The sequence below is a fragment of the Neovison vison genome, chromosome 7 (assembly GCF_020171115.1).
Source record: "Neovison vison isolate M4711 chromosome 7, ASM_NN_V1, whole genome shotgun sequence".
NCBI lineage: Eukaryota > Metazoa > Chordata > Mammalia > Carnivora > Mustelidae > Neogale > Neogale vison.
This window is the reverse complement of record NC_058097.1, coordinates 130,928,321-130,941,664: the sequence shown is the minus strand read 5'-3', so window position 1 is coordinate 130,941,664 and position 13,344 is coordinate 130,928,321. Positions and strand designations below refer to the sequence as shown.

The following is a 13,344-nucleotide window of genomic DNA, read 5'->3' as shown; positions in this document are numbered from 1 at the left end:
TGGTTCTCTTATCTTTTTGATGATAGCCATTCTAACAGGTGTGAGGTGATATCTCATTGTGGTTTTGATTTGCATTTCTCTGATAACTAGTGATTTTGAGTATCTTTTCATATACCTGTTGGTCATTTGTAGATCTTCTTTAAAAAAAAAGTCTATGCAGTTCCTTTGCTCATTTTTAATTAGAGTGGATTTTGCTCTTTTTGAGCTAAAAATAGATTTAGCTCTATTGAGCTATATAAGTTCTTCACATATTTTGGGTGTTAACCCCTTATCAGATAGATGACTGTATTTTCTTCTACTCCATAGGTTGCTTTTTTATTCTTGATGATTTCCTTTACTGCGCAGCAGCTTTTAAATCCGAGGTAGTCCCACTTGTTTATTTTTGCTTTTGGTGTCAAATCCAAAAAAATCACTGCCAAGAATGATGTCAAGAAGCTTACTTCCCATCTTTCTCCTAGGAGTTCTATGGTTTCAGGTCTCACATTCAAGACTCTAATCCATTTTGAGTTGATTTTCATGTATGGTGTAAGAGAGGGGGCAGCCTCACTCTTCTGTATGTGGCTGTCCAACGCTCCCAGTACCTTATTGAAGAGACTGTTCTTTCTTCATTGTATAGTCTTGGCTCCTTTGTCATCAATTAATTGACCAAATAAGCATGGGTTTATTTCTGTGCTCTAATCTGTTGTCATGACCTATATGTCTATTTTTATGCCAATACCACACTGTTTTGATTACTATAGCTTTGTAATACAGCTTGAAATTAGCAAGGCTAATGTCTCCACATTTATCTTTCTTAAGACTGCTTTGGCTATTTGGGGCCTTTTGTGGTTCCACACAAATTTTAGGATTGTTTGTTCTATTTCTATGAAAAATACCACTACAATTTTGATAGAGATTGCACTGAATCTGTAGATCACTTTGGGTAAGAAGGATAGGTTAACAGTATTAATTCTTCCAATGTGTAAGCACAAACATCTTTCCACTTTTTGTCTTCACTTTATTTCACCAATGTCATAGCTTCAGTACAGATCTTTCACCTCCTTGATTAAGTGTATTCCTAAGTATTTTATTCTTTTTTTATTCTATTTTTTCCTTAATTTCTCTTTCTGTTCATTCACTGTTAGTATATAAAAATGCAACTGATTTTTGTGTACTGATTTTGTATCCTGCAGCTTTACTGAATTCATTTATTAGTTCTAACAGTTTTTTGATGAATTCTCCCAGGTTTTCTAAATATAGAAAATATAGAAATATAGAAATTTGTCATCCACAAATAGAGACAATTTTTACTTCTTCCTTTCCGATCTGGATGCCTTTTATTTCTTTTTCTTGCCTAATGGCTCAGGCTAAGACTTCTAATATGATGTTGAATAGGAGGGGGGAGAGTAGGAATCTTGTGCTGTTCCCAATCTTAGAAGAAAATTCACCACTGGGTATGAGGTTAGCTGTGGGCTTGTCATGCATGGCTTTTATTATGTTGAGGTATGTTCCTTCTATGCCCAATTTATTGGGGAAGTTTTTATTATAAAAGGATGTTGAAAAAAAAAAAAGGATGTTGAATTTTGTCAAATGCTTTTTCTACATCTAGAGATGATAGTATAATTTTTATCCTTTGTTTTGTTAATGTGGTATAATATACTTTCACATCTAATGGGGCTAATCTTTATTTAGCAGTCTTTTCTTTCAGTTTCTCTATTTTTTGTTTTCTCTGTTTTTCCTACATGAACTAGTAAACAAGAAAGGAAAATTATTCAGAATACAGCACAAAGAGATAAAGTAAGTAGTAACAATACAACAAAAAGATTAAGAGACATAAATAATATTCAAAAAGAGAAAGAATAGGAAACATTTGAAAATGTAATGGATAAGTTGCTGAGAAAAAAAATCGTCAGACTGAAATGCATAATACGCAAGCAGAAAAATTAGAACTAAATCCACAGCTAAGCATGTCATAGGAAGACTGCAAAATGCTAAGAACAATGAGAAAAGCATAATAGTTACCTGAGTGTTTTCTTTCTGTCGTTACTATTCTAAGCAATTTTATTAATTCAACTACTTCTCACAACAACTCTGTAAGATCAGCACTATTGTTTTTTCATTTTATAATTATAAAAGTAAGGTAGAGCAAAGCCAGGACAAGAAATCAGATGGTCTTATACCAGAATCCACGCCTTTTTTTTTTTTTTTTAAAGATTTTATTTATTTATTTGACAGAGATCACAAGTAGTTAGAGAGTAGTCAGAGGGAAAGCAGGCTCCCCGCTGAGCAGAGAGCCTGATGCGGGGCTCGATCCCAGGACCTCAAGATCATGACCTGAGCTGAAGGCAGAGGCTTAACCCACTGAGCCACCCAGGCGCCCCCAGAATCCACGCCTTTTTTTTTTTTTTTAAGATTTTATTTTATTTATTTGAGAGAGAGAGAATGAGCGAGGAGAAGGTCAGAGAGCGAAGCAGACTCCCCATGGAGCTGGGAGCCTGATGTGGGACTCGATCCCGGGACTCCAGGATCACGCCCTGAGCCGGAGGCAGTCATTTAACCAACTGCGCCACCCAGGCGTCCCAAACGCTTTTAATCACAATGTTATACTGCTCTTCCAGCAACGAACATGATAGCAGACTTCTCAACAGCAACAAAATATGAGAGTTTACCACTCAACTGACACTCAATGAAAAAACTACTGAAAACTGTACTTTAGAAAGAAAACAGAATCCAGAGAAAAAAATGAAATACAAGAAGCAACAATAGTGAGCAAAGAAATATGTGAACAGGTTTGCAAAGGTGGGTGGAGCAGTTTAAAAAGAAGATGAAAGAAAGAAGAAAACACTAAAGTTCTAGAGCTGAATAGAATACAGGTAAAGATACTGATCACAATTCCTGAAAACAAGGCTATATGTTAAAAATTATAGGAATCATTTAAAATCCAATTCTATACTTAGCCAAATTATCAATCCAGAGTAAAGTTAAATACAACCATTTTCTTACATACAAAAATCTAAAAATTTACCTCCCAACATGAACTTATTTTAAAAATAGAGATAAATAAATAAATAAGCAATAAATACAAATAGGTCTGTTTTCATGGGTAGTACATATACATGTATTTCGTAGCTGTGAGCACAGACAGCCTAGAAGCCGGCAAAAGATAATAGCAATGTGCAAGTCCAGCACCTAGATTTGGGCTTTCAAATACCATTCTCCAAAGTAACCAGGGCTCTTTGAAGAAATGCATGAGTCTAAAGCTAAGGAAGGGAAAATAAAAAATCAGCTTGGAGCATCTTCTAGCACCAAAAAGTAAAGGGGTAGGGGGAGGAGAAGGGTATGTCAAATGCAGATAGGAACCAATCTGAAAAAGCACCCAATGACTAACCCTAAAACAAATCATTTGAGCCACAAAGTAGATTATAATAGTATTAAATTATAATCCAAAGAAAAAAAATGCGTTCATACTGATATAAACAAATAAGTTCCTACTGATAGACAGCTGAGTAAGTAAGTTAACAAATGCGGGACAATGGACATATCTTCCTTACAGAAGAATTTTATTAATAAATGTAGAAAAATATGGAAATAGAAAATCACCATTAAAACACCACAGTTATAACTGCTACAGGCAAGAACCACTGATGAATGCTAAAATTAGTGGACAAACTTTAAGGAAATACAGAATAGGTGCAGAGACTCAAAATAACTCCCTCAAAATTTTTATTGACTACGACAGCTTTAATACGCCCATATCCTGTGACATTCCTTCCTCTCTCTAGGAGGCGGAACTTAAATCCCTCTCTGAGTGTGGGCTGGACTTAGCAACTCACTTCTAATGAACAGCATATGAAAAGGGAAAAATCCTAACTTGACAGCAGGAAACCCTGGTAGACACCACCTTAACCAAGAGATCAAGGTTATCCTCACCAGTAGTAATAAGCCATGTTGACAGCTTGCACTCTGGATATGCTACGAGAAGGGCACTTCACCTTTGGAATATTCTTTCCTGAAAACCCACAATCCTGGTGTAATCATGAGAAAAACCCAAACTGAGGGACAGTTTATGAAATAGCTGACTAGATGAAAGGTAAGAAAAGACAGAGAAACTAGCATAGTCTGAGGAGTCTGAGAGAACATTTCAACTATGTGCAATGTGGTATCCTGTACAAACAGATGAGACTAACTTTACAACATGGCATTCTAGGAGGATATCATCAGTCAGTCCCAAGTACAAATCTTAAGGAGGAAAAAATGATGTATCTCACTAAATAAGAATCTGTCTACAAAAGTATCCATAAAAAAAGTCAAAAGATAATACACTAACTGGAAAAAAAAAATACATGCCTAACAAATATTTAGTTTCTAGAATATATAAACAACCTCTACGAATTCAACAGGAAAAGACAAAAATCCCAATTTTTAAAATGGGCAAACGAGATGAATAGGAGAACATACCAAGATGTACAATAAAAATTTGAGACGATACGCAGAGATATAAATAATTAGGGAAATACAAATTAACATAATATACAGAAAATTCAAAGAATTACACTTACTATGAAAACAGCTTTTAGTGAAAGTGAAATCGCTAATTGTTAAGGTGTTTGTTTTTACAAAAAATACTATACACAAGGAAACATTCACTTAAGCATTTAAATATACTTACTTACTAAAACCAAAGTTGACTGACTGATCGCTGAGAATTTCAAATGATACAGGACGGTCACCCATGCAATATTTTCTCAGTAACTCGAGACAGGTATGTAATGTTTTCCTTGAGGGCTTATTTTCATGAAAAAGATCACCACCTAACAAAATAAAATCCACCTAATCAACAGAAAATAGTGTGAAAATTAGTATGTTTTGTGGGTAAGAATGTTAAAACTATAAAGAAGTAGGAAAAAAATCATAAAGATACTACTGTGTAAGGAGATTTAAAGATTTATATTTTATTTTTATCCAAGGGGCCTCCCAGTCTGTTGATTAATTTGACTCCAACTCAGGTTCCTAGGCTACCTTTCAAAAAGCCACCTTCAAATTATTATACCAAACCCCTAACTCATGCTACCCAAAGTGATCGTTATTTTTGTTGTTATTCAAATCAAACATAAACTTAGCACTTTAATGCACCTCTGGACAAGACAGCCAGTTCAATTCAGGTCATGATTTCAATTTATTCAATCATTATTTAGGGCTCCAACAGGCACAGGAACCTAAGGAAATAGCTATCTACAAAACAGATAATGTCCATGCACTCATTAAACACTGACAACGTGCAAATCCCTGTACCAGGCACTCCAGATACAAGTGATGGATAAAATACAATCTCTTCCCTAAATGGTTCAGAGTCTAATGGAAGAGACAAAGTGTTACACATCTGAACAGAACTCAAACTCAGACATGCACTAGAATGGATATGTTAATAAACCAGGAGCAGCAATAACATCACAATCAATTCTTTTTTTTTTTTTAAAGATTATTCATTTAAAAAAAAAAAAAGATTATTCATTTATTTATTTGACAGACAGAGATCACAAGTAGGCAGAAAGGCAGGCAGAGAGAGAGAGAGGAGGAAGCAGGCTCTCGGGGCTCAATCCCCAGACCCTGGGATCATGACCTGAGCCGAAAGCAGGGGCTTTAAACCACTGAGCCACTCAGCTGCCCCATCACAATCAATTCTAACTGAAGGGAAGAAACTCATCTGAGGACAAGGAGTCCAGAAGAGTATGTAAACACGATGGCATATGAGTTGCACTACAAAGAACAAATGAGACTTTAAGGAAGAGCATTCTAGAAACAAGAGAGAAGCAAGAAATTATACAGAAAAAAAAAAGAGTCTAACACGTTTTCAAGAAGTGTATAATCTACTTAAAGAAACTAGATTAAATTCTTAATTACAAAAAGGAACCTAGCAGTACAGATGACTTGAGCTACAGAAGTAAGGGGGAGCGGAACGCAGCACTCCCAAAAGTGTCACTTTGGCATGTGGATTGTTTTGAGCTAAAGGCAGTTAAGACTTGGCAGACTCAGGAAAAGCTTTTATTTTTTTTATCCCCCCTTAACTGCCTGAAAGAATTTAGACAGAGAATCTATACCAGGAAGAGCTATTATCAGAGATAACTTTTATGACAGAGAGACGTCTCTTCATGGCATGGCAAACATTTGCTCTTCCCATCTTCCTATAAATTATCTTCCTTCCCCTTTGAAGCCCTAGACCGCTACCCCCTTTCTCCTTAGCTCAGGATGGCAATATAAGCCTCAATTACCTGTCAGGGAGTCTAATATTTCTATGAGGCTCCTGTACATACAAAATTTGTTTTGCCCCTGTTCATGTGTCTTATGTCAATTTAATTATTAGATCAGCCCAATAACCTAAAAGAAAAGAAGGGAATAGTTTTCCATCCTACAATAGTCAGAGAAGCTTTAATAAAAGTGTGGGACTTAAGCTAGGTCTTCAAAAATGAACAAGATTTAAGGAAGAAAATGATACAAAAGCACAGAAAAAAAACTATCAAAGAAAATAAAATATTTCAAGGGGAAGAAGCAGTAGCAATCTAAATGATATAGCTTCACTTCTGCAAGATGAAGAGTTCTGGAGGTTGGTTATGCAGCAGTGTGAATGTGCTTACTGCTGATGAAGTGTACACTTAAAAATGTTAAGATGGTAAATTTTGTTATTGTATTTTACCAAACATTAATTTTTTTTAATTTTTAGAAGCTAATTTGTGACTCCAGGGAACATTGAAAAGGACGTAACTTGCTTCTGTGGTATTCATGCAAAAATTCATCTAACCATGAGGAAATACCAGACAAATCCAACTGAAGAATATTCTACAAAATGACTAACCTGAACTCTTCAAAAATGCTAGGGTCATAAAAAGACAAAGGCAGCCCAAAGGAAAGCAGGTTACAAGAAACTAATTGGGGGCATGACAATTTCACGCAAAATGTAATCCTACTTTAGGACCTGGACTCTTACCAACCTGCCCCCAAATTGCAGTACAGCCATTACTGAGACAATTAGCAGCATCTTTAAATTATGTAACAGTACTGAATCAACATTAGTTTCCTGGTTTTGATAACTGCACAGTGCTATACAGGCAATTTACTCTCAAATGGTTCAGAAAATCTCCCCCAGCTCACGCTCTCTCGCTCTCAAATAAATAAAATCTTAAAAAAAAATGGTTCAGAAAAAAAGTGTACATGTGCATATGTAATGAGAGAGAATAAAACAAATATGGTAAGTGGTAAAATGTAGGAAAATCTGGGTGAAGGGTAAAGAGAGGGAATTCTTTGTACTATTCCTGCAACATTTCTGAGACTGATATTGCTTCAAAATTAAAAGTTAAAAAAACAAAAGACTCTAAGAAATCAAGGAGTAGAAATAAGGCTAGTTAGTGGCACAGACAAACAAAATAGCGGACTTAAAGTTAGGAGAAATTTAGATTTTATTTATTTATTTTTTTAAAAAAAGATTTATTTATTTATTTGACAGAGTGAGATCACAAGTAGGCAGAGAGGCAGGCAGAGAGAGAGGAGGAAGCAGGCTCCCTGCTGAGCAGAGAGCCCAATGCGGGGCTTGATCCCAGGATCCTGAGATCGTGACCTGAGCCGAAGGCAGCGGCTTAACCCACTGAGCCACCCAGGCGCCCCGAAATTTAGATTTTAGTAATAAGAAATACTAAATAAAAATTAAGTGTAAATAGTAAATATGCACCTGGAAGTACCAGCATGGGGCTGTGGGGGAGGGGAGTATTAAAATTAAGGAACACAGGAAGGGAAACAAGGAAACAGAAGGGAAGCAAAGGACAGAGCAGAAGAAAGAAGCTTATGCTCAGGAAAAGTAGTATTTTAGTACCAAAGAGAAAAGAGAACACAAGTTTCTCTAGTAGGAAACACACCTCCTTCAGCTCCAAGTTCTCTGCCCTCAGGGAAAGAGGAAACCCTCTAAAAAGGAAAAAGTACTAGATAGTCCCATATTCTTTTTTTTTTTTAAAGATTTTATTTATTTATTTGATAGAGAGAGATCACAAGTAGATGGAGAGGCAGGCAGAGAGAGAGAGATGGAAGCAGGCTCCCTGCTGAGCAGAGAGCCCGATGCGGGACTCGATCCCAGAACCCTGAGATCATGACCTGAGCCGAAGGCAGTGGCTTAACTCACTGAGCCACCCAGGCGCCCCTAGTCCCATATTCATTAACAAAATTTTTTAAGAGTTCCCTACTGCTTGCTAGAGCCTTTCTAGATTTTAAGATACAATGTAAACAAGCAGAAAAAAGATTTTTCACTCTCCTGTTGACCTTCTAGTGGAGAAGATCAATAGTTAACAAGTAGGCAATTCAACATATTATTTCAGAGGGTGTTATGAAAAAAATAAACATAGTAACTGAAGTGTTTGGAGATATCCAGGAAGACCTCTCGAAAACGGTAAATACAATGTGCTCCAATGTGAACCAGACATACAAAGGTCCCAGAATAAAACATACCAGGGTGGATGGAGCACAATGAACAATGCAGAGAGTTGCAGAAGTCTCTTGGCAGGGGTCAGATCGAGTTGGGCTTTGTAGTTTGAATTTTACTTTAGCATCAATGAAAGGCTTCTTGAAGATTTCAAGCAGCAGAGAGATATGATCTGATTTATGATTTTAGAAGTTCACTTTGGCGCTATACTGAATAGATGTAGGGGGGAAAGAATGCAAATAGAAAGACCAATGCGGAGCTACTGTAGTCCAGCAAAATAGGATAAAAGTTTTGGGCTAAACATATAGACACAAAAACAGAGTTTCCGCATATGTTTACGAGGAAGAACCACAGGACTTGCAGAAAAATGGAACAAAACTCTGAGGAAAAGTCAAGGTTGAAGACACTAATTTGTAAGTCACAAGCATGTATGTTTACTCCCCAGCTCTCTCCTGAAATGTCCAACAGGATATTTCTTTGGCTTGCTAGAATGTTGACTGAATGTCATACTGGAATCTCCAACTCAAATAGTCTAAATCAGAATTCACCACCTTCCCACATAAAGTCCCTCTTCCTTATTTAGAAGCTATTTCTATTATTGGTATCACCATTTGCCCAAACTTAAACATACACCAGACTTTGTCCTCTCCTCTTCCCTCAACTTTACCCCTGACGTATGCAAATCCATATACTTCTTGCATTCACTTCCCCTTTTCCAACCCATGCCACTACTTGAAAATAGTAGTCTGGGTCACCAATTCGTGCAGTATCCTGTCACCAGGAGATTTTCCACTGAACTGGATACAAACTCCTCAATCTGGCATTTGAAGCCCTCCTTAATACAGCTCAAACAGTGATTTTATTCTTTTAAGCACATTTTCTAACATATGGCCTACTAATAAGCCAAACTGACCTGTTGCACCCCTAACATACCTCATACTGTCTCACCTCTGCGCCCTTCTTCCTGCTTCCTGTGAAATGTACATTTTCTATGCTCTTTACCCAACAAAAGCCTACTCGTTCTTCAAAGCTTAAGTTAAATGCCACCCCATTCTTTTAAACTGATGTTGCTATGCTCTATAAAGAAGAGATCTTTGTATGGTATCTCTTCTACCTCTAAACTACTGGAAAGGCTGTTTATGATCTTCTTCTGGTTCTTAACACGTAAGACTTGCATCTGAGCATTATGGACATCTGTCTTATCTCACATACTGATATCCTGTATATTCTTGGAAAACAGAAACTATGAGTCATCTTTCCATTTCAAACAGAAACTGCAACAGGATCCTGCACTCAGTAAACACCCCATAAATATGTGTAAACTTTCACAAACTTCTAACAAAACCAACTCCTACTGAATTGAGCTCACAAAGCACTTAAAATCTGCTTTGGGTTTATAGTACATTGATATTTAAGCAGGCAATGTGAGCATACGAACCTGTAAAACAAACCTCCAACTTTAAGAAAGGAAAAGAGTCTACTACAGACTAAGGGAGCATAGCAGAAACTGAAAAAATGTAAACCAAACTCACTTCATTTTCCTGGGCAAGTCTTAAAATCTCATCCAGTGTTACAAATGTATCATTTCCTCTGACTGCATCTTTCTCCATAAATCCCAGATGAATATCTGTTGCAACTAATATTTTAAATGTATTTTCATCATCACTATATGAAAAAAGAAGAAACGTTTCAAGATAATTCATTAAAAATGCTCAAGCAGATTAAAACCTAAATTTAGAAGATAAATAATAGTAGTTATACAGTAAAATCACTTTTCTAGCTTTAAAATAGTCTGAAATTTTGAAGCAATTGACAGATCTTCAGTTTGTCTGCCTACACCTAATTCAAAACAAAACACACACACATAAACTTTAAAAGGTTCTCTGACTCCTTTCAAAAAACTACAACCTTGGTTTTTTTTAAAGATTTTATTTATTTATTTGATAGACAGAGATCAGAAGTAGGCAGAGAGGCAGGTGGTAGTGGGGGTGGAGGGGAGCAGGCTCCCCTCTGAGCAGAGAGCCCCAAGTGGGGCTGGATTCCAGGACCTGAAATCACGACCTAAGCCAAAGGCAGAGGCTTAACTCACTCAGCCACCCAGGTACCCCAAAAGTATAACCTTATTACAACTCCAGTTTTATACATCCTTTTGGACCCTGGACCTAAAAGCTTCATTGTTTTCCAATTCTGTTCCATCCCAAAATCCTAAGAGGATTTGACCCCATATCTAAACTTGCTTTTTATCTATTTTGCACTCGTTCAGAAAAATCAGAGTGGACTGTTAATTTAAAAAGCCCTCCCTCTTACTTTATAAGTAGATTTTATCCAAATAAACTAGTAACTTATATTCAAGCCCCTGAAGGACACTTGCATGATTCTAGTCCCTACACAAAGTTAGTGTTTCATTAACGAATATGGTCAAGTAAAAAACAGATTTACAATTCCATGTGAATTTGGTAGTATTCAAAGGTACTCTCATGTAATGCAGCAATGTAGTAGTTGTTAATAGCTTCTTTAATGTAACTTCTAACTTCTTTAAAATACTAAGGGAGCCTGGGTGGCTCAATTGGTTAAGTGTATGCCTTCCCCTCAGGTCATGATCTCAGGATCAGGATTGAGCCCCTGGGATCCCTGGTTACTGGGGAGCCAGCTTCTCCCTCTGTCCCTCCCCCAGACTCAAGATCTCTCTCTCAAATAAGTAATAAACTCTTAAAAAAAAAAAAAAAACTTTCTTTAAAATACTTATGTTATCTATAATCTCACCTCAACTTCCACATGTAAAGAAGTAGGTATTGCTGTCTCTAAAAAATGAGAAAACTGTTTATAGAGAAATTAAATGAGTTATCGCACAACTATGTAGAAGAAACAGGATTTAACCTCTGTCTATTTTCACTAAACCATAATGAAATTAAAAAAAACTTTCACATATATCTCCAAATTAAAATCTTTATATATGAGATTGTTCTAGAAGAGATTTCTCTTCAAAAACTTCAAAGATGAGATATGCACATAGTTCCAATTGCTACATATACACCAGTTGATCAGAATACTTTCAAGATCACATTACCCATGGGGCGCCTGGGTGGCTCAGTGGATTAAAGCCTCTGCTTCCGCTTGGGTCATGATCCCAGGGTCCTGGGACCGAGCTCCACATCGGGCTCTCTGCTCAGCGGGGAGCCTGCTTCCTCCTCTCTCTGCCTGCCTCTGCCTACTTGTTATCTCAGTCCCTCAAATAAATAAAATCTTTAAAAAAAAAAATCACATTACCCTAAGCTTCCATATCAACTTATAAAATATCTTCAAACGAATTCGCTCACTGAAACATCTAAATTAATCTGAGAAAGGCAATTCTGTTCCAAATATATATATATATATATATATATATATATATATATATATAAAATGAAGAAATGTAGGCAAGGTTCAGAGAATTGCTAACTTCCCCAAGGTCACACAGTAATAACCAAGGAACTGAAATCAGTGTCTTCTGATTCTTTCACTGATTTTCATTTCACCCAAATTTATTTCCAATCTATTCAATGCTAGAACAATTTACTACTCTAAAACTCTGATTAAATAGGCTTGCATTGACCAATAAGACTTCCTCACAAAAGTTCAAGAATATTGATAGCTTCAATATTTTAAGAGAACCTAAGAATATAAATGTATATACTACAGTAAAATATCAAATTATTGCAAGGCCTCAATCTATAGCTGTACATTATCTTTTATAATTATAAAAAATTATACTAATTTTTTTAACAATGTATTCTTTTTGGTTACATTTCTGTTTATAGGCAAGTTATTTACTGCTAATTTTTTAAATAAGTTTTTGTTCATGGTGATTCTAGTTGATGGGCTTCAAGAAACTCAAAGCAAAAAAGATTCCAGAAGACAAGTTCTTACAGGGCATCTGCAGGACTCATTTCTATGTATGGTAAGTCCAGCTCCTCTCCAAGTAGTTTTCTCTCCAAGTACTCCGGGGTCCTGTGATCAAAGACGTCAGGAAACTCACTCGATTCCAAATTCTAGCAAATTCTAAAAGCAAAATTACATTATTGTCAAATACATTATTTTAAAAACTACCGATTTTAGGAATCTCATTTTCATCTAAGCGCCGGCTATATTTTTACTTTTTAAGAGCTAACAACAGAAAATAGCACATCTCCAGTTTAGTTTTACCATTTTAGTTTCACCACTATGATCAAACTACCGGAAACTAGTGTTTATTAGATAAATGGACAGAAAGGGTCACAGACAGTAATTCTGGTTTAGCACACAAAACAACTCTGGATGTGCACAGGCTACCCTGGGGCATGGAGAAAATCGCATATTTCATGCTCAACCACGGAACTGTTTAAAGGAATGGTCCAGTTTAGGAAAGAGAAGGCCCACCTTTAAAACTAGTGTAAGTAAACAGAAACACGTGCTCCGCGGAGAAACGCCCGCCGGGCAACTGGAAAAGGCAACACATTTGGGGAAGAGCCGCTGCCACAGCGAAACCACCCCTCCTACGTCCGGACTCCTGGTTCCTTCCAGATTCTGAGCCTCAACACACCGTGCCCCCCGCCCCCGCCGCCACTGGACTCTTTGAAGCCAGAACCAGAACCTTCAGGCCTTAACCGACTCGCCCCACTCTTTCCAGAAAGTCAATCGACTCAGGACGTCCGCCTGGGATCCGGCAAAATAGGAGACGGTAACTCCTTAAATTACCCCACACCTACACTCTCCAAAGCCCCCGCACCGGACCCCCAGGCTGTCTTTTACCCGGGTAGACGGAGCGGGATTCGTGAGAAGTAAAGCAACAGCACTTCCTGAGCCTGCACGCAGGGAGCCGCCGGGTCATAAACCTGAATTCGGCGGGAGAGGGGGGAAAAAAATTAAAAAAAAAAATAAAAAAGCGA

The 13,344-nt window shown here is 37.0% G+C and overlaps 1 protein-coding gene across 3 annotated transcripts in view; it reads right to left on the bottom strand.

Moving 5' to 3' along the window:
• Nucleotides 1–13,295, bottom strand: part of MRE11 (MRE11 homolog, double strand break repair nuclease) — an 82,428-nt gene extending 69,133 nt beyond the window's left edge. For 2 of the 3 annotated variants that reach the window (XM_044258295.1, XM_044258297.1), the window contains exons 1-4: nucleotides 13,208–13,295; nucleotides 12,347–12,478; nucleotides 9,973–10,105; nucleotides 4,649–4,809 (exon numbers count right to left, since the gene is read on the bottom strand). In XM_044258295.1, coding sequence (XP_044114230.1) covers nucleotides 4,649–4,809; nucleotides 9,973–10,105; nucleotides 12,347–12,366 — 314 coding nt within the window. In that variant the 5' untranslated portion in view covers nucleotides 12,367–12,478; nucleotides 13,208–13,295. The remainder of the gene's footprint in view (nucleotides 1–4,648; nucleotides 4,810–9,972; nucleotides 10,106–12,346; nucleotides 12,479–13,207) is intronic. The other variant, XM_044258296.1, reaches the window with a different exon arrangement.
• Between the last annotated feature and the right edge of the window lie 49 nt (nucleotides 13,296–13,344).